Source organism: Hemitrygon akajei, chromosome 9 (genome assembly GCF_048418815.1).
Source record: "Hemitrygon akajei chromosome 9, sHemAka1.3, whole genome shotgun sequence".
NCBI classification, from domain to species: Eukaryota; Metazoa; Chordata; class Chondrichthyes; order Myliobatiformes; family Dasyatidae; genus Hemitrygon; species Hemitrygon akajei.
In genome coordinates, this window is record NC_133132.1 from 55221900 (window position 1) to 55244257 (window position 22358).

The following is a 22358-nucleotide window of genomic DNA, read 5'->3' on the forward strand; positions in this document are numbered from 1 at the left end:
ATAGTTAGGTTGACAGTATCTATTCCAAGACTTCTGTGTCAATTCCAGATTAGAGAGACTTAAAACCAAATAAATCCTCCAGTGCTGTACCTTTAAACTTAACAAAGAAGAATAGCCATTTCTATTTTCCTGTTCATGATTTATCACATTCTCAAAACACTTTAAACCTATTAGGTATAGGTGAGTAGGCATGGTTACTATTATGCTGTAGAAAATTTAACAACGAGCTTGCATGCAGCAAGTGAACATAAATAACAACGTTGTAGTTAACAAAAGTCTCAGTGTGAAAAATCAAAAAACAAATCCTGCAGAAGCTAGAATTCTAAAGTCTACAATACTCAGCAGATCTGAACCATTGCCGAACCTCAGAGGTTACCTTGTTGCAACTGAGGCAACTGCTCAAATCAGAAATTAAGTTAGAAGATATTATGGACATTCAAACCCCTTGTTTTTAAAAAGACCAGTGAACTTGCTTAATCTCTGCAAAAAAAAAGGAAGGGATTAACAGTGATAAAATTGTTAATTAAAATTTTTGTAAATTGATGACTGGGAAGTCTAGTCGAGCTCTTATTCAGGGCACTATAGATGCGCCACTGATTATTAAGCAATGTCACTGAAGTGAACATAAAGAGCGGAGCACAAGGACAACCCTAGATAAGTACTGTAATTCCTGGTGCATTCCTGCACATTGTCCTATTTAGTGGGGAAGATGCTTACCTTTGCCAGATTTCTTCAAATTGGATTCAATATCAGACAATTTTCTCTCCACATCAGCTAACTTGGTAACCTTCAAAAGCAAAATGGCAATTCTTTTAATACAAAGTTTTGGCTTGCCGCAAAATGCAAAAATGGATCAAAACAAAAATCAGAGAAACTGATCAAGCACAGATATATGGTACAAACAACAAAGCAGATCTTTAAATATGTTTACATAAAGGTGGAAATGGAAGCAATGAGACTGCCCCACAATCCACATTCACAGGGATGGGTTTTGTGAAGAAATGGCAGTTCTTCTTCTTCTTCTTCAGACCGCTGGCATGTTTTTAAGCAAGTGCCATCATTTGGGATTCTTGCACTTAAGAAGTCCAACAATGAAGAACAATGCCATTGCAATGCCCCTGCCTGGTTAAGAGCGGCACAAGAAAATGCAATCAATTCCCATTCTTTGGCAATAGTTTGTAGAACAACATTACCTCTTCCCTTCCCCCATGGACTATCATGTTGCTGAGAAGTGCCTTCAGTCATGGGGGAGCAGATCTCAAGAAGTGACTGATGAGACTAATGTAGAACCTGTAGACTTGACCACAGGAATGAGAATGGAGAGGGCTAGTACAGGAAGAGAATGATAATAGAGGTGAGCTGGACTTAGGAAGGTGATGCGCTTCATCTGCCATTTACACTGGGCTTGTTTATGTACATTCCTGATGAAGGGACAAGGTTCAAAATTCTATCCCAAATGCTGATTCTCTGTTTCATGCAGTCAACAAGCAGGGATTTCCACAAATCAGACCAGAGTTTATTGTTATTCTGTTCCAAAAGGGATTTTAGAAGATTTTTGAGTCATTTCCTTCACCCGTTCGGTCAACTCTTGCTGTGACTCAGCTTGGTGCAGACTGTTATTGGTCTGACATTGGCTCTTCTCCTTTGATGTCAAATATAACTTGAACCTCCATGCTGGGACGTTATCCTGGATGAGGATGTTTAGATTGATTTGCTTATCCTGACACTGAATTCTGGTTACTGCAGAGGGGTTCCCCTCCCACTTCATTCCTTGTATAATGTTCCATACTGGAATTTGGATTAAATTACTGGACAGTCCCAGCCATCCATACTTTATTACCCAAATAATAGGATGGGAAACCTGTTCACTTAATCAACTACTGACCTCAAATATTTGGTCATCGGCACCCCATCCCATCCTTCTCCACTAACTCCAATTCCCCAGATCTCTCCCTCATCTTCCAATCTGCTTGTCTCCCGATAATGAAGGCGCACACGAGGTGTCAATTTCACCCACACTGTTGGGTTCTGGTCTTCTTGCATCACACCAGCATTTCCTTCTAATCTGCTAGTCTCTGATCCCTACCTCCAAGTGTACCAACCATCAGTAATGGACCAAGAACACAAGAAATTCTACAGATGCTGGAAATCTGTAGCATTCTGAAGGAATTCAGCAGGTCATGCAGCATCCATGGAAATGAACAGTTGATGTTTTGGGCCAAGACCCTTCTTCAAGACTCCAGTCTGCCTTTGCCTACAGAGCATCCTGAATCTAGCTTCCGAAAGATGTGCCAGAGTGTTCATGCCAGAAACGTGTAAATTAAGTCAGAAACAGTCAGCAGCCCTTTCATAATGCCCCAAACTAGGACATCTATTAGTGTGCACCAGGATTTCTAACCATAGATTTTGTGGCTCTGCACATCATTAAAAGAATACTTTTGAAATTTACCAGTGAGTCATAAGTCTCCACTTTCTCCTCTATTTTTCCTGCTTTCTTCATTCTGTTAAATCGCTTCTTTTCAATAACTCCTGTCCGATCTAAGAAGGTATCTTCATCACTGTCATAGAAATCCTCGGCCTCCCAGTTTTTAGATTTGCGTTTCCGAGAAACTGGTAATAAAGCAAAGAATGAGGTTATTGCAAAAGAGGAAAAGTGAGACCTCCTCATAGTTTTTGAATATAATATCCACAATTTTCTACTGATGATGATGATGATGATGATGAAAGTACACTCCTCTTAACTGATCTGTAAGGAATGGGTATCTTCCCGTTAATATATCTCACCTTCCCATTTCTAATGAGCACAATGAGTCATGAAGTTGAACCACCTTTTGTGACAAATTATGGATGAAGGGCTACTTTTATCTTCTGTCACCTTGGAAGAAAGCATTCATCCCTCCCTCCAGCAGCAAAAACAGAAGCTACTTCTAGCACAACGGTCAATAATGCACTTTACAATAATAAACCTCTGTTTACACAGCACTCCCACCACAATATTTTGCCTCTGAAAAGATGTACAGCATAAATAAATGTAATTTAATATTTATGAGCGCATAAACTATTTTAATAAGATATGCTGAGGTGAGGAGGGTGGTGAATCTATAGAATTTATTGCCATATAGGGTTGTAGAGGCCAAGTCATACATAAAGCAGAGGCCGATAGGGTCTGAATTAGTACGGGTGTCAAAGGTTACGGGGAGAGAACAGGATGATGGGGTTGAGAGGAAGTAATAAATCAGCCATGATCAAATTCTGCTTCTATATCTTACGGTCTAAGGTGCTGAAAGTGCTAGGAGAATGAAATGCATAAGACATAATACAGCAAAACCAAAGACAGACTATTAATGGATCATGAATGTTCTACTGTTCGCAGAGGCTGTGTTGACTATATACACAAAAGTGAGTTAAATCATTATTACATGTGCAGGCATCTAAACCATTCATAACACAGGGTTATACACCTGGAGTACAGATTTAATCTATAGTTTTCAAAGTAGCTGTCACCCTAGTATGTACGTAGAAAGACCTAGCCTATGGCTGGCTTTTTAATCTTAGTCAGCAAGGTAACTGCAAGGGTCAAGCCTCTTATCACAGGGTTGGCCAGGCACCATCATTCAGAAAAGTCTTCGAACATGCTAATTGTCCATCACCATAAATTCAGGCCTAATCCAGGCAGAAAGTGAAGACGATGAAGGGTCAGAAAGGAAATAAGTACACATTGTAACTCTCATTCTTCCAACACTGTTCAATGCTTGTGTTTGGATAAAAATCAGTAGACTGGTAACTCAAAGGTCTGGACTAGTGCACAGCAGCTAAGAAATTTTGACTACTTAATTAAGTAATCTGGAATAAAATCTCAAATTTGTAATTGGAACCATGCAATGATCATTGTCATTAAGGATAGCAATACACTTCAGGGAAGGATTTTTTGCTAGCATATGATTGAGTTATATCCAGAACTACAGCAAATTGGTTAATTCTTAACTGTCCTTTGAAATGGCTTTACTGCCCCTAAATTGTAAGGCTAGAAACAGGCAATAAATACCAGCTTTTCCACTGAGTAAATAAAACAAAATTAACAGTAGAATGCTGGCTTCAAAATAGACGGTTCAAAGAAATATTCACAGTTTAAAGTTGACTTTGAGTTGTTTGGATTAAGTGATGAGTGGGTATGGATAATATTCAGTCTGGGACCTGGATTTACGGTAAGCTCAGAAGAAGAAAGGTGGAAAAATAATTTAGATTTTATTGCATGCGTGGAAGATATTTAAAATGGATTACACAAGAAGGCCCTGGAGTTGGATAGCAAAAGTTTAAAATTCAAACTAGGCAAGGTATCTTGCACTGAAGGGTGCTTAAAAATAGAAAAAGCAATATGGAATGGGATTCTTAAAAGCAAAATATTGGCTGTCAAATAGACTGCAACCATCTCTTTTGCTTGATCCATTCCTGTGATGGACTACCCAAATCAAACTTTTTTTGTATTCTTCCCTAAACAATAAAGAGTAATATGCAGAGTATTGACTTGAAAATAACATTCTGCCAATTCGTGGTACCTAGCCATGGGGAGATTTGGTGTACCAATAGAAAATTATTGTACATCTTGATGACATTTTCCATATTCTTTCTATGCCCTTTTGTACTTTCTGCCCATTACAGATTCTCACTTAACACTAGGTCATGTGCAGATCTACATTATGTGTAGATCAAACAGCACAAAAGGACAGATCAAACAGCACAAAAATTAATATAAACAAATAACCTGGCCAGCAGGAGCTATCTCTGCTCTTCAAGACTGCTTTGAGCACACTGACTGGCACATGTTCAGGGAGGCTGCAACCTACCAACAGTTTATGGTCAAAATGACTATAAACTTGGCTTGACTTGACTTGAAAATGGTTACTAATCATGAGACTTAAAATGCCTTCTTTATCTAAACAGTTTGTGCTAGTTCAGCTACTGGAGAACCACGGATCTCAGCTGTTGCAAAGAAATTCTTCTGAACTTCAATATTGTACAGTAGTGCACTGCTTAATTTAAATAATGTAACACCAATAAAATGAACTAGGTTTGAACGCAGAGATAAGAAACTGTTTGTGATAAGTACATGGCTATGTTATTTCAGTTTCCCACCCCAGATCTAATTAACTATTTAATTTCAAACAAGAGAAAATCTGTAGATGCTGGAAATCCAAGCAACACACACAAAATGCTGGAGGAACTCAGCAGGCCAGGCAGCATCTATGGAAAAGAGTACAGTCGATGTTTCAGGCCAAAACCCTTCAGCATGACTGGAGAAAAAAAGATGAGTTTAAAAAAAAAGCTGGTTAATTTACATGTTTTCAGTCTGAATCATTAGAAATAGAATGTTTGAATTTTAAAGAAAACAGGAATAAACATGTTCACCGCAAATACAAGTAACAAAATAAAAAAAACACTCAAAAGGCCAGTCACTGTCTGGGGAAGAAAGAGAGATAACTCTTTCATGTTGATTTACACATTTCCAGTCTGATATATTTGTACTTGCAATATAGTAGTATTTAGCTATTTTAATGAATGGTTCTTGTTCTATGCAATTTTATAAATTGAATCAAAGAGGCCATATTGTTCAGGTTTCCACAGTCTCGCCCATGTCTATGTGCTGAACTTTAGCTGTTATCTCTCTTCCCCTTTGCAAGGGTTTTGCATATAGCAACAGTAGTATTTTGAATTTTAGTTTATGAATTAGCTTGTCAGGGTGTATTAGGTTGGTCCATAGAGTGGATATTAACTACAAAGTCTAATCATAATAGTCTATGTATCCTAGTCAATCAGAAAAGGAAGTAGGAATGTTAAGACAGCATTCTGCAATTTAAAAGCTTCAACAGATTTTTTTAAGCAGAGCTCTCAAAGTAACAGATTGTATCTGGGCAACATTTCTTCCAAGGAAAATACACATAATGCTAACTGGGATGCAAATAAGAAAAAGGTGGGACCATGGTTTGAGTACCATTCAAAAAATAAAACAGACGTTAGTTAAACTGCTCCCAGAATGGGATAGTTACCTAAACAATAAATGGAGAGGCCAATTAAATAAAATCAGAGTTGAGAAGGAATTACATTGACATTAACTAATCGGTCATCTGTGATTGAGTAGATTATACATTAAGTTAATGAGAATAATAAGGAACAGGGAGCATTTGCCAACCTCTTAACATATATTTTGGTAATTGAAGGGTAAAAGGCAGGTATCTAACCAGAGCACTTTGTAAGACTTGTTTAAACCTTGGATTATTCTGAGAGTATGATGACCAAGAGAAAGCAGATTGCTGCTTCCCTAGGCTGGAGCTCAGACATTTCACTGTTACTGCTTGATTAACCAACCCATCACAAGGGAATAGTTACATCTGTTAAGGGTCACATGTCTGTTCTGCATCACTACATTGTGATAATTATGGTAACCATTACTTCTTTGTGAACCAGTAAAACTGCTCTAATGCTTGACCTTTGGATACCTAATAACCTTTGGAAAATAATTAAAATCTTGCATAATAACCACTCACCGAAATCTATGTTAATTTTAAGTTGCTCTTCACTGTTAAAGATGTTAAAACTTCTGCTGTGGCAACTCAAAACAAAATCATACGTAAGTTGCAGGTGTAATGAAAAAAATCAACATTAATTGCAAGCTGTCAATTGTTTTTGAGAAGATGATGGCGCATTGCTTTCGTGAAGCGTGGCAGCTCACATGGTAAAGACACTCACACAATGCTGTTCGGTTGGTTGTTACAGATTTATACCAAGCAACAATGAAACAGTAACGAGAGATTTACAAGATGGCACAAAAACTGGTGGAGTTTTTCCACAGCAGAGGGTAGGCTTAGGTTATGAGGACACATTGATGTGTTGGCGAAAGGGGCTGAGAAATGGCAGATGCAGTTTAATACTTGTAAACTCAAAATGACATATTTTGGACGTATTTATGAGGCGAGGATATACATCATAAAAGGCAAGATCCCAGGCAATACTAAGGAACAGATGGTGTACAGGTAGATAACATAGTTAAGTAGACATCAGGGACAACTGCCTTCATTAATTGGGGCATTAAGCACAAGAGTAGAGAGGTTATGCTCCAAAATATAACACATTGATCAGGACTTAGCTGGAGTACTGCATGCAGTTCTCGACATCACACTATAGAAAGGATGTAACGGTGCTGGAGAGACTGCAAAGGAGATTCAATAGGATGTTACCTGGGATAGAACATAATAGTTAGGAGATACTGGAGAGGCTGAGTCCGTTTTTCCAGAGTAGAGGAAGTTTTCCATGGCTTCCTCAATTGTCTTGATGAGGCCACACTTAGGTTGGAGAAACAACATCCTATATTCTGTCTAGGTAGCCTCCAACCTGATGGCACAAACATCAATTTCTCAAACCTCTGGTAATTGCCCCTCCACTTTCTCCTCCATCATTTCCCATTCCCATTTCCCTCTCTTACCTTATCTCTTTCCCTGTCCATCGCTCTCTGGTCCTCCTACCTCCTCCCTTTGTTCCATGACCTTCTGTCCTCTATCAGATACCCACTTCTCCAGCCTTCCGTCTCTTTCACCAATCAACTTCCCAGCTCTTTCTTTCGGCCCGCCCCCTGGATTTACCTATTACTTACTGCCTTTTACTTCTTCCTCTCTGTACCCCCACATTCTTACTCTGACTTCTCACTTCTTTTTCTGCTGTCCTGATGAAGCGTCTTAGCCTAAAATGTGACTGTTTACTCTTTTCCATAGATGCTGCCTGGCCTGTTGAGTTTATCCAGCGTTTTATGTGTAATACTTTGATTTTCAGCATCTGCGTATTTTCTCTTTTTAGGAGGAAGTTTGGGGGAGGGTGGGGGGGGGGAAGGGAACATGATATAGCTATTACAGGAAATAGTAGCTTTTAATTTGAGGTGAATAAAAGATTCAGGCCAAAGGACACAGATTTAGGGTAAGGGTTAAGAAATTTAGCGGGGATCCGGAATGTGCTGCTTGAGAATAGTAAAGGCAGAGTCACTGACAGCAGTTAAGAAATGTCTATATTTGCAATTGAATCACCTAGGCTTAGAAGGCTGTGTACTAATTGCTGGAAGGTGGGATAATATTGATGGGTGAGCACTTGCCAACATGGACATGGAGCATATAAGTCAGGAATACATATGCAAGACTGGAGGCCAATCTGAAAAAGATAGAACTTCTGTTCAAAAAATGAAATATACTTTTTGCCCTTGATCTTCTGATATGCTAAGAATTGTTGCAAGTCACTGTGGTATGCCTTGCTAAGTGATCTACTCTCAAATTATATTGCACTACTGTTGGAAAGTGTAAGTGTCTAGGATAGTGTATTTGGATCAAACACCTAGGATGCATTGCCCTGCATAACATCCAATTTGGCTATTCAAATTTCACTCATCCAGCACTGTATTCTACCACACACCCAACTTGTAACTTGCAGATGGTGAAAAGGCTTTGGCATATCAGCAGGTGAGTCTCAGAATACCCAAGCTATGACGTGATCTTGTAATACTGGTCAATGTGACTTGGAGGATGTTGATGATGGGAGATTCAAAGCAGTAGCAATGAATATCAAGAAGCATTAATTGTCCTGTCATAGAAGATGTCACTTGTTTGATCTAAGTTTTATTTGCCATTTCACAGCTCAACCCCGAACTTTGTCCAGACATTGCTGCGAGAAGCTAGACTGGACTGCCAACACAGATGCCTTGTGCAGGAAGGCACAGAGTCGACTGTACTTCCTTAGAAGGTTGGCGTCATTCAATGTCTGTAGTGAGATGCTGAAGATGTTCTATAGGTCAGTTGTGGACAGCGCCCTCTTCTTTGTGGTGGCGTGTTGGGGAGGAAGCATTAAGAAGAGGGATGTCTCACGTCTTAATAAGCTGGTAAGGAAGGCGGGCTCTGTCGTGGGCAAAGTACTGGAGAGTTCTACATCGGTAGCTGAGCGAAGGGCGCTGAGTAGGCTATGGTCAATTATGGAAAACTCTGAACATCCTCTACACAGCACCATCCAGAGACAGAGAAGCAGTTTCAGCGACAGGTTACTATCGATGCAATGCTCCTCAGACAGGATGAAGAGGTCAATACTCCCCAATGCCATTAGGCTTTACAATTCAACCGCCAGGACTTAAGAACTTTTTAAAAGCTACTATTAATGCTTTTTGAGATAGTGATTTAGATGCACATCATATTTTTTACTGAGTTAAGTATTGTATGTAATTAGTTTTGCTACAACAAGTGTATGGGACATTGGAAAAAAAGTTGAATTTCCCCATGGGGATGAATAAAGTATCTATCTATCTATCATTATCTGAGGAACTGCAAATGGAACAAAGCATCAGCAGTCATCTGAAAACATCCCCACTTCTTACCTCTAGAAGGTCACAGCCGGAGGTGCTTGGGACTGGGACATTGTCCTGAGAAACTGTTTTACGGTTAAGAAGATTAGCTTTCCAATATCACAATCCCCTTCCTTTATGAGAGATATAACTCTGTCTGCTACAGAGCTTTCCCCTCGATTCACATTAGATTTGTTCAATTAGAATAGCTGCACGCAGGCAGACTGTATTAGACAAATGGATGCAATTATGGTGTATGTGCAAAGGGAGTTGAGCATCAGATGAGACCAATTATGATCAATGGCTTTTAGAAGCAAAATAGTTATGCTTTATAATGAGTAATAGATGGTCATCTGCAGAATAGTATGTTTTGTGTCTTGTTATTTTCTATCAATTTAGATTTAGAAAATATTACAGGAGAATAGTTCGAGATTTTAGTTACTATATTTCTTCACTGGGGAAGAGGAAGAAGTTGAACATGTGTTTGTGTGTGTACATCACATTTGACACCAAGGTAAGCTACATTCACATCATCATTATTACAACAACATGTTTCCATCTTTGAACAATGAATCACTTCTGCCTTGTCTCAAATCATCTGCCCCCAGCACCTCCTCAACCCTACACACACACACCCCCCCCCACCCACACCCATCTGCATCCTTCAAAGCCTTTTAGCCAGAGAGTGGTGAATTTGTGGAATTCATTGCCACAGGCAGCTATGGAGACCAAGTCTTTATGTACATTTAAGGAAAAGGTTGACAGGTTCTTGATTGGTCCGGGCATGAAGGGATACAAAGGGATACTAGGAGAAGGCAGGAGATTGGGGCTGAGCACAAAATTAGATCAGCTGATGAAATGGTGGAGCAAATTCTACGGGCCAAATGGCCTAATTCTGTTCCTATATCTCATGGTCCACTTCAGAAGTAGACTGTTTCATCACTAATGTGTTTCCTGACCTACATTTCAATTTTAAAATTCTCACTTACATTCATAAATCCTTCTATATTGAATGGCAATTCTGCTCTCTTCAGCAATCCCAAATTTACTCCACTCAATGCTGATATTCATTTCAGCATTGAGTCCGAACATCAAGAATTCCTTCCCCAAATATCTCTGCCCCCACTTCTCTTTCTTCATTTCACAGGCTTATGAAAACACTCTGTCCTAATATTTGTTAATGTGGATCATGTCAAATTTTATTTGACACTTTCAAGTGCTTTTGAATATTTATATTCAGTTAAAGGGGCTTCATGAATATGTTGCTTTTGCTATTGAAATTGTACATAGTCCCTACAAAGGCCAATTCCCCATAACAGAACGGTTACAGAATGGACTACCTCCTCTTTTAAAAATTACCTACTTTTAGCAGTAATTTGCAGGTGTACTCTCAGTGTATCTTTCTTTATGAAGATTTTGTACCTGATAGCTTTTATTGCAAGTTAAATGGAATGAGTGGATTCCCTCCTCTTGGCTGTTAGAGGTGCAAAAGGTATACAGAAATCTACCCTCTCATCTTCCCTTTCCAGCTAGAAAGAGTATGAGCTTCATTTCAACATTCTCTCAGTCAGTAGTAATAAGGGAATGTAAATTAATAAAGACAGCACCTATTTGTGTCATATTAAACTACTCCTTAAACCTATTACTGTGCTGAAAAAGAATCAAGTTTTTTTATTCAGTAACATTATATTGCAATATCCAGACCAACATAATCTGTTAAAATTTGACTTCTTTTCCCTCACGAATATTGAAGAGAATAGTGTAAGTCAACTTTTTAAAGATTTAGAAGTACCGTGGGAAAGGGACTTTGATGCAAGCTCCACACAATTGACTTAAGCATCGTTTTTGATTAATAATCCAATTCAATTCATACTCTTATACATCTACAGTAACAAAGCTTTGTTTCCAACTTCCAGAAAAGTGGTAAAGTATTATATGTTGTTCCCAAGCCTGGGCTTCCTACACAGACAACTATATTAAATCATTTACTGCTTGATCAGTACCTTGCTTCTTAAACTTTTAACCCTTTAATTTCAAAATAGATGACACACATGGTACAATACATGAGTATCAGTCACTATTGCCCACAAAAAACAAGCTACCACATAGCTACAATAAGGAACAGTAGAACATGTATTTAAGAATATTTCTCATTTATTGACCACAGTTGTGTGAGTCACCAAGTGAAAGGCAAATGCATTCTTAATGAAAGGAGAATTAAGGGAAAAACATTCATAAGAGGGATATTCTCCCTCGTCCATGTCCTCTAACCTAGGGTTTTCAGAGTGAGATTACCAGGGATATAAAGATAAGGCCACACTAACACATTTTTTGTGGTAGCTACAAAGGAACATGGAGAAACCAGAAAGACCGAGTGGTGCATAGGAACAGGACGTACAAAACATAGCTTTGATGAAGGCATAAAACTTGAATTTATAGCTAAAGATAGAGTGGTCAAGAATGATAATGGATTGGCACAAAACTTGATTAAACTACAGTTTGAAGCTTTGTTATAGAGAGCACATTAAATCACTGAAGCATATCAAGGTGTAAAATTACTCAGATGGGACTAAAAATGGCAAATCTGAGTTATGAGGAAAGCATTGCTCAGATACCAGAGAACATTCTCACTAGAACAGAGAAAAATGAAAAGAAATTTATCCGAAACATTTTAAAATTATGGAAATTTGATAGATTTTATGAAAATGCTGTTTCTTCTGGTTGGGTGTGGTGATGAGAAGAAATCAGTTTAAAATGATAACTGCACGTGAGTGAAGAGAAATTTTATTTTAATGTAGAGTGTTGCTGGAGCATGAAATGCTTTGCCAAAATGATTAATCAATGCAGAAATCACTGCATCTTTAAAGAGAAAAGTGGATAAATACTTGAAGCAAAGGGTATGTGAATGAGTACTGGGACTAGTTTCAAATTGTTCGAGCAAAGAGCTGGCACTAATGGCCTCCACACGCACTATAAAGTTCTACATTTCTAAGCATTAGCCTTGAACTTTTGATTACTCAGTCCATGCAAGGACAGAGATTGTTCAGATAAAATCCTTCGGCTACATTGGCAAGAATTCCTGCACTAATAACTTATACATAATCCATCTCAATTCTGTTTCAATTCATTTTATGGGTGCCCCCTTGGCAATTCATTCAGTCCTAAATGAATATGAAATGTTGCCTACTTTAAAGATAAATCAAGCAGTTAAAAAGGGAAACTGATTTTAATTTTCAACGCTTTTTCAGAATCAATCCCTGGACTGACCAATTTGAATTCCCATATACTAAATGAACCTCTTGCTCTCAAGATCTTATCCTTGATTTGGAGAAATGGGCACTATCATTGGAGGGGACATTGCCAATCTCCTCCCCAGTGCAGCTTCCAAGTGTGCCAAACAATTCCAGGGCTGGAATCCTTAATTCCTTGTTAATGCAATTTGTTTGGAATATTTTCAGATACATGCTCTAGAGCAGAGGTGTTGAACTCAATTGCACATGGGGCCAAAACTCAAAGCACACTTTAGGTCGTGGGCCGAACAGGATAAACATTTATTGAACACACTAAAACTAAACATTTTTGAACATAAATATGAATAAAAACATAGGAATATTATTCCAGAAAAAATAAACTAAAACTTTAAATAACTTAAATATTTTGCTCTCCATAAAAATATCTCCTGTCAGTATTATACAAGTTAGAAATATGAGCATGCTGCAAAAAAACCCTGAAAATATAAATAAAATTTGTGCTTTTCAGCAAAAGTTAAAACAACAACAAATCAAAACACTCAGTTTTCTTTGCTCTTATGCCGTTTTGTCAGAGCTGGATGCTTGGCATCTTTTCTTGGCAATAAGTTCGTTTAGGTTTGGTGTAAGGTTCTGTGTTGTGGAGATTCTCAGGATGGACTGCAGGTGTTCATCAGTGAGACGACTCCTGTGTGATGTTTTGTTAATCTTCATCACTGAGAAAAGCTTCTCACACAGATATGTGCTACCAAACATGCACAAGGTTCGAGCCGCATGTAGACGGAGCTGAGGCATTGCTTCAGGAATGGAGCGAATAAACTGTACGGGCCCTGCAGTGTCGTACTTTGCCTTTAGTGTCCCATTACACTGCAGCTCTATCAGCTCCATCTGAATCTGTACAGGTGCAGTTTCCACGTCGACGGCAAATGGGTTGCGAAGCAGCTCGAAATTAATTTTTTGTGCTTCAAAGTCACCAAAGCGCCATGCGAACTCAGTGTGAAGAATAGCGTTGTATACAGCAACAGACGCTTGACACGGGAATGTTCCCGGGTAGCCTATCGGCAGCTGTTGCGCTGCATTATGGGATCTGTAGTTTGTGTGTTATCAGCGCTTCATATCGCCGGCCCATTAATAATTAAAATAATAGATCTATCTAAAATTATCTCATGGGCCGGATATAATTGTACGCCGGGCCAGATATGGCCCGCGGGCCTTGTGTTTGACACCTATGCTCTACAGTATTACTAACCTGCCTCTAGGCGTAGAACACCTCTGGCATCCAATATCCTGCAGGCCTCTAGTGAACACTGGACCATGGCTTCTTTCTTTTTGCCAGCATGTGTTACTTCTGCAACAAGCTCATTTCCTACTGCATCAGTGACTGGTAGCCTAAAGAAGAGGGAATTATTTAACACTACGCAACATACTTCATGTATATCAAAAAAAATAAGCAAACAGGGATTAGTAGAAATTTTTTTTTAAATCCACTTACACACCTTTACCTCATTCGATACAAAAGTAGCTAAAGAATCCATTCAGATCTGCCTTATGCAGATTTCAATACAGAATGAATTGCTGTAAACTAATAGCACAGGGAAGGATGATACTTAACCCATGGTCTCATGCTGCCCCTGTGCAAAAACACTGCCCAAGTATTCACAGTCTATTGCACTTCCACATAGCCCCTTGTTATTTGCAAGTCACATGAAGACTGTGCCCTACAGTTACCTTTATGTATTCATTACTTGAGATGCGAGTGTTGCTGAGAATACCAACATTTATTGCTCAACCCTGTCTTTGTCCTTTACGGTGGCAGAGGTCAGAAATTTGAGAGCTGTTGTCAGACTAGCATAGTTACTGGCTGTTGGGTCTATACAAATATCCAAATTCTAATCTTCACCTGCAAGCACCATTTTTTTATGGCTAGTCCAGCTGAATTTCTGGTCAATGGTAATTTCCCTACCTTGCAGAATGCCTTTGGTGGTGGATTCAATAATGGCAATGACTTTGTGTGTTGTGTGTGAGTTGTATGTACTGTGTTGTTTGTGTACCTTGGTCAAGTTTCATTTGAACTTGAACAATGCCATTGAATATCAAGGGTAGATGACATCAATAACTGATGATTATTGTCCCAGATTTTTATGGTATGAATGTTAACCTGCCACTTTATCAGTCAATGCCTGACTGTTATCCGTCTTTTGTTTGTGGTCATGGACTGCTTCATTTTCTGTGGAGATGCAAATGGTATTTAACATCATGAAATATCAACTAACATGCTGACCTCAGGATGTTAGGAAGGTCACTGATGAAAGCAGATAAGGTCAGACAAACTTAAGAGAGTGCCCTGAAGAAGAACTGCAGCAATGTGCGGGTCTAGGATGATCAGAAGACTCTAACAGTCATATTCAGTTTTCTTCTTGCAAGCAGTAGCCATTGGAATGAAATCTTCACAATGCCTACTGACTTCAGTTTTACCAGCAATTCTTAATGCTGTACTTGATCAAATGCTGCCTTGCAATCAATCTGAACTCCAGGAATTCAGATTGTTGATCCATGTTTGGCCCAAAGGTCTGGACCAAAATGGCACCAATAAAATCCAAAATGGCATTGGTAAATAGGTTTTTGGCATGTTTGTGCTGTTTGACAACAGTGTGTGAGACAACTACCACTACCCCACTGATAGATGAGAATAAACATTTATCCACTGGATTTGATTTCTCCTGCCTTTTGTGGATGGGATATACTCATATGTTTTTACATTGTTGGGAAGACACTAGTGCTTTAAGTCCATTGGAATATCTTAGCTAGAGCACAAATCTTCAGCAGCACAGCTGGGACGTTTTATAGTCTCAAACTCTCTGCTGCATCCAATGCTGATGTCAAGTGGAGTAAATTGAATTGGCTTTTGTGATGGCAGAGATCTCAGGAGGAGGCTAAGATACATCTACGTGCCACTACTGGTTGCCTTCATCACTCACATGCTGACCCCTGACATTGTTAGAAACAGGGGCATTCTTGTAGCCTCTTTCTTCTATTAGCTTTTAAATTGTCCATCTCCATTAATGACAAGATAGGACAGGACTTTGCATGCTCCAATGTCTGTGTGATCTGTTACCTAGATCTCCTGTGTACTCTTTAGTATGCATGTAGTCATAACAGATTTGTTCCATCTCTATCCATTTAGCATGATGGCAGTGCCACATAACAGGATGGAGGGTGTTCTCAGTGTACAGACAGGACAGTGGTGATCTCTCCTATCAATGGTGTCATGGACAGATATATCTGTATCAATAAGACAGGTGAGAACAAAGCAAAATACACTTTCCCTCCTGTTGATTATCCTCTGTTGTAAACCAGTTCTGGCACTGTCTCCTACACAGCCCAGTCATTGATAGCAATAAGCAGCCATCCAAAACATACTCTTACCCTTGCCAATGTCTGTGCTTCCAACCTCAACCCCAAGACCTGCTCATGGAGGAGCACTTGAAGGAGGATGGTAGATAATAATCATGAAGTTTCCTTGATCATGTTTTGCCCAATTCCATGAGGCTGGGTGGGTTCTGGAGATGACATTTAAGGTCCAGGTGTACCTACTCTTATATCTACTAATGTACTCATGTCTTTGGATGGCTGTACTGGGTCACTAGCCTTGGAACCAATCCACTGCCACACAAACGTACCAACCACTATACCCAACTCTGCTATGATGAGAAACAATTTCTTCTTGCTCTTTGAAAAAAAATATAGTGGTAGTGTCTGGGGGAATCTGAGGGAAAAATAAAAAAAGCATTAATGAAAATGAGTGTTTGGTGGCCAGTGTGGACAGTGGACTCGAGGGTGTTTCAATGCTGCATGGCTCTATTGTAGTAAACCTCTTGCATCTTCTCCAAGGCCTTAAAATTCTTCTAAGAGTATGGTACCTAGAAATGTAGACAATTCAGCAGCTGAGGCTGTAACAATGTTGTTTAAAGGTTTAATCTCTTGATTGTGCAGTCTATTTCTATACTGGTAATTTATTTCATAAACATTTCAATCTGCACCAATTGTTCTCACACCTGTATAGACTTGGGTACATGTGATATCAGGTATCTTTTTCATGTAATTCCAATAAACATTGCACCCAGTTTTTCATATCCTTCTTTTCAACATTTTCTACAAAATTATCTAACAGCAGAAAAGTCTGTATATTTTACCAAAGTCCTCCTGAAATCTCACATTATTTTCTATTAGAATTGGAATCTGTTTGCTTTCACAGGTACCAAGGTACAGTGAAAAGCTTTTGTACATTGTTCATACAGATACAGTGCATTGAGGCAATGCAACGTAAATTAACGGAATATAGAATAAAAAGTGTAACAGCTACAGAGAAAGTGCAGTGCACGTTAACAATAAGATGCAAGATTTTAATAGGATGGCTTGTGAAGTCAAGAGTCCATCTCATCATACTGTGGAATTATTGCAGTACAATAGAATACAGTGCAGTAGAAGCTACCTTTGAACTTTTTAAAACACCATTTACAAACTTTGAAATGATACCTGCATGCCATAAGACTTTGGGGCACATAACTGATTGAAGATGATTATACAACATCCAGTTTAATTTGTTGATTCTCAGGTAATGCAGCAATCTGTGGCTACAAGCATTAAAACCAAACAACCCTTCAGGTAGGAGCTGGTAAGTAGCAATAATAATCACAAGAAGGGGGCATGAGAAGGCCTTGGCGAGTAGGGTAAAAGAAAACCCCAAAACATTCTTCAATTATGTGAAGAACAAAATGATGACAGGAGTGAAGGTAGGACCAGTTAGATGGCTGTGGAAGTGAGCGAGGTCCTCAATGAATACTTCTCTTCAGTATTCACCACTGAAAGGGAACTTGATGATGGTGAGGACAATATGAGTGAGGTTGATGTTCTGGAGCATGTTGATATTAAGGGAGAGGAGGTGTTGGAGTTGTTAAAATACATTAGGACCTATAAGTCCCCGGGGCCTGACAGAATATTCCCCAGGCTGCTCCACGAGGCGAGGGAAGAGATTGCTGAACCTCTGGCTAGGATCTTTATGTCCTCATTGTCCACGGGAATGGTACCGGAGGATTGGAGGGAGGCGAATGTTGTCCCCTTGTTCAAGAAAGGTAGTAGGGATATTCCAGGTAATTATAGACCAGTGAGCCTCACGTCTGTGGTGGGAAAGCTGTTGGAAAAGATTCTTAGAGATAGGATCTATGGGCATTTAAAGAATTATGATCTGATCAGCATGGCTTTGTGAAGGGCAGATCGTGCCTAACAAGCCTGATAGAGTTCTTTGAGGAGGTGACCAGGCATATAGATGAGGGTAGTGCAGTGGATGTGATCTACATGGATTTTAGTAAGGGATTTGACAAGGTTCCACATGGTAGGCTTATTCAGAAAGTCAGAAGGCATGGGATCCAGGGAAGTTTGGCCAGGTGGATTCAGAATTGGCTTGCCTGCAGAAGGCAGAGGGTTGTGGTGGAAGGAGTACATTCAGATTGGAGGGTTGTGACTAGTGGTGTCCCACAAGGATCTGTTCTGGGACCTCTACTTTTTGTGATTTTTATTAACGACCTGGTTGTGGGGGTAGAAGGGTGGGTTGGCAAATTTGCAGATGACACAAAGGTTGGTGGTGTTGTAGATAGTGTAGAGGATTGTCGAAGATTGCAGAGAGACATTGATAGAATGCAGAAGTGGGCTGAGAAGTGGCAGATGGAGTTCAACCCAGAGATGTGTGAGGTGGTACACTTTGGAAGGATAAACTCCAAGGCAGAGTACAAAGTAAGTGGCAGGATACTTGGTAGTGTGGAGGAGCAGAGAGATCTGGGGGTACATGTCCACAGATCCCTGAAAGTTGCCTCACAGGTAGATAGGGTAGTTAAGAAAGCTTATGGGGTGTTAGCTTTCATAAGTCAAAGGATAGAGTTTAAGAGACGCGATCTAATGATGCAGCTCTATAAAACTCTAGTTAGGCCACACTTGGAGTACTGTGTCCAGTTCTGGTTGCCTCACTATAGGAAGGATGTGGAAGCATTGGAAAGGGTACAGAGGAGATTTACCAGGATGCTGCCTGGTTTAGAGAGTATGGGCTATGATCAGAGATTAAGGGAGCTAGGGCTTTACTCTTTGGAGAGAAGGAGGATGAGGGGAGACATGATAGAGGTGTACAAGATATTAAGAGGAATAGACAGAGTGGACAGCCAGCACCTCTGCCCCAGGGCACCACTGCTCTTGTACTGACAAGAGGACATGGCTTTAAGGTAAGGGGAGGGAAGGTCAAGGGGGATATTAGAGGAATGTTTTTCACTCAGAGAGTGGTTGGTGCATGGAATGCACTGCCTGAGTCAGTGGTGGAGGCAGATACACTAGTGAAATTTAAGAGACTACTAGACAGGTATATGGAGGAATTTAAGGTGGGGGGTTATATGGGAGGCAGGGTTTGAGGGTCGGCACAACATTGTGGGCCGAAGAGCCTGTAATGTGCTGTACTATTCTATGTTCTATAGCACCAATACCAGACAATGACCATCTCTAACAAGAGTTGAATCATCTCCAATTACTCTTGATTATCTTCACAGAATGATTACCTATTTTATATTCAATTGCTTATTCTTGTGGTTCCTCTTTTCTTATTTAAGTCACACATCACCCATGAAATAGGAGACAGTAGGCTTCCTATTGCAAATCAGTGATGTATTACTTTGTGGCAAAGGGCCTAACACTGAGTATGCCAAATGCTCCTACTAGTTATCCCCATTTTTAATAAGATCTTGTCTGCTGCCTTGTATACATGAGCAATCTAGTTTATTTTTGTGAATGTAAATAGGAAACAGACAGACAGCTCTTGTCCAACATCTAGCTTTCTGCAAGGGAAATTTGTCTTAGATCAACTCTTTTTGCTGGATGTTAGAGAATAAATCACTTAGATGTAAAGTGCAAGAACATAAGGGAATTAAAGTATATGGCAGAAATGTAACTGGTGTAGAAATGAAAGCAGGCTTGAAGAACATAGGGCCTATTCCTATTCTTGATTCTGAATGCAGTCAGAATGTATGTGATTCTCCAGTGAGGTGCAATTTTGGAAAATTAGTACTTTGGTATTTGCAAAATGCAATGAAGTTAATTGAAGCTACAGGTATTGCTTGATAAGTATTAGACCCAGCTATGTGTCTCAGCATCTGACATACAGCGACCATCCAATTATATTTTGCTCAAACATTAGTCAAAAGCTTAGGATTAATTTAAAATTTCCACCAAACAGCATACTTAATAAATACTAGATCATTTTTCATTCTATATCTTAACAAGAAGATGATATTGCAGCATTAACTTTGTTCCAGATTAGAATCTTCAAAATTAAAGTTAAAAAAGTCCCTAGTTCTCAGTCCTGAGTCCTGATGCAACAATTTATTATACTCTGAAATCTGCTGATGAAAAGATTTGCTAGGTTAAGACACAAAATAAGCTAGGTAATTGCATAATTAGAATCAAGTAATCTAATTGAAGAAATTTATTGGAATTTGCCACGTCTGCTGGGAAGGACTCTGTATTTGAAAAACAATTTTGATCTTCCAGTAAGGTAGGCACTGCAACTGATTTTAGCATCTCTGTAAAAGTACAAAGATGCTCAAGTTAAGAAAAGGGGAGGGTTAATGAACAGAAGTATGTATGCAATTGCTACTCATGGTGATTGCTAAATTAGAATCATATGTTGTTGATTCTAGCTTGTTTCTGGTTGGACGAGGATGTACCCTTAGCCAGAGAAGACCATTTTACTAGTTATCACAAGTAATTTAATGCTCAGAACTACAAGTGTTTTTAATAATATTTCAATTATTGATAACATTTAAATACCTGACTCTGCAGACCCAAGTACCAGAGCCTCGCTCATCATACTCGTATTCAAGCTCCTCACCTGCAAGAAAATGGAAAGCATAACAGATATTTTGAAATAGGAATCAAACAGTAGAGATACATAATTAACATCAGAAACTGTGGTATACCATTTCATCTTTGGACCATAACACAAAGGAACATAATTAGGCCTTTCAGCCCATTGAGTCCTTGACCCCCTTACTAATATCAACCTCTGCTTTAAATATACTCAATGACTTGGCCTGCACAGCTGTCTGCAGCAATAAATTCCATAGATTCAACATCCCCTGGCTGAAGAATTTCCTTCTCATCTCCTTTCTAAGGGGATGTCCTTGCATTATGAGGCTGTGCCATGTGGTCCTAGAATCCACTATTATAGGAAACATCCTCTCCAAGTCCACTCTATCTTGGCCTTGGCCTTCAATATTTGATAAGTTTAAATGAGATCACCCTTCATTCTTTCAAACCCCAGACCAAGAGCCATTCTTGGGATCATTCTCATGAACCTTCTTTGGACTCTCTCCAATGCTCATAATACTCCAAGCGCAGTATGTCCAATCTTATAACGCCTCAGGATAACACCGTTGCTTTTGTATTTTAGTCCTCTCGAAATGAATGGCAACAATTCATTTGCCTTCCTTACTACTGACTCAACCTACAAGTTAACCTTTTTGGAATCATCTATGAGGACTCCCTAGTTCCTTTGCACCTCTGATTTCTGAATTTGCTCCTCTTTTAGAAAACAGTCGCCTTTTTCCTTCAACCAAAGTTCATGACCATACACTTTCCTACACTGTATTCCATCTACCACTTCTTTGCCCATTCTCACAACCTGTCCCAGTTATGAGCAGTTCTCAGAATTGGAACCATGCAATACAGGTAGTCCCCAAGTTATGAACGTCTGACTTATGGAAAACTCACACTTATGAACCGAGGACGGAGGACGCCATCCGCCATTTTAAGTCGTTGCCGTTGACACTGTGTTGAATATTTAATTTTCTACTTGGCTTAAACTTTTCTTAGTAAGATTCACCCTGACCCCGCCCCCCCACCGTTCCGGTCGGTTGGTGGCGCAGTGAGATTAGCACTGGGCTCAAGAACGGAGGTTTCCGAGTTCAATGCAGTGACAGACCGCTCCCGTCCGGGCTGATGTCAATCCAGCGACTCCTGTACCATCCATGCCAGGTTGATGTCGAGCTTGCAACTCGACTTCATAAAAAAAACACTGCCACCTCCAGTTTAAATTCCCACGCGGAATATTGTGGAGGATCAAATACCCAAACCCAGCACAGCCCCCACTTGTCCCATTTAGCCTGTCTCAATGCGGTGGTCCTTAGAACCCAACGGACCTCGGGACCCACCACCCACAGTGTTTCTGTTCCATTGACGGGAAGCGATCACGATTAAAAATAAAGTGGAAATAATAAAGCGTTTGGAAAGAGGTGAAACGCCATCGGTCATTGGAAAAGCATTAGGCTACAGTCGGTCAACGATCGGAACAATTTTAAAGGATAACGTATAAAGTGAGAATAATGGAGTATGTGAGAGGCCCTGCCCCGATGAAAGCTACAATTATTACTAAGCAATGTAGTGGTTTAATTATTGGAATACATACGTTTCTTAAATGTTTTATATGCATAGAAAGGTAAAATATATACTACGTATATACTAAGACAAATGTTTGACTAACTGACGTTAAATAATATCGGATGTACTTGTTCCGACTTACGTACAAATCTGACTTAAAGACGCACTCAGGAACGGAACTCGTATGTAACCTCGGGACTACCTGTAATCTGAGGAGGACCCGTACATATAAATTTGTCTCTTCAGCTTTAAACACCGAATGAAACTCAATATTT

General features: G+C 39.5%; 1 protein-coding gene across 2 annotated transcripts in view; it reads right to left on the reverse strand.

The window, feature by feature from the left end:
- Nucleotides 1-22358, reverse strand: part of slc4a1ap (solute carrier family 4 member 1 adaptor protein) — a 150232-nt gene that overhangs the window by 67278 nt on the left and 60596 nt on the right. For both annotated transcript variants that reach the window (XM_073056037.1, XM_073056036.1), the window contains exons 5-8: nt 20476-20536; nt 13862-14001; nt 2450-2610; nt 718-787 (exon numbers count right to left, since the gene is read on the reverse strand). In XM_073056037.1, the coding sequence (XP_072912138.1) occupies nt 718-787; nt 2450-2610; nt 13862-14001; nt 20476-20536 (432 nt within the window). The remainder of the gene's footprint in view (nt 1-717; nt 788-2449; nt 2611-13861; nt 14002-20475; nt 20537-22358) is intronic.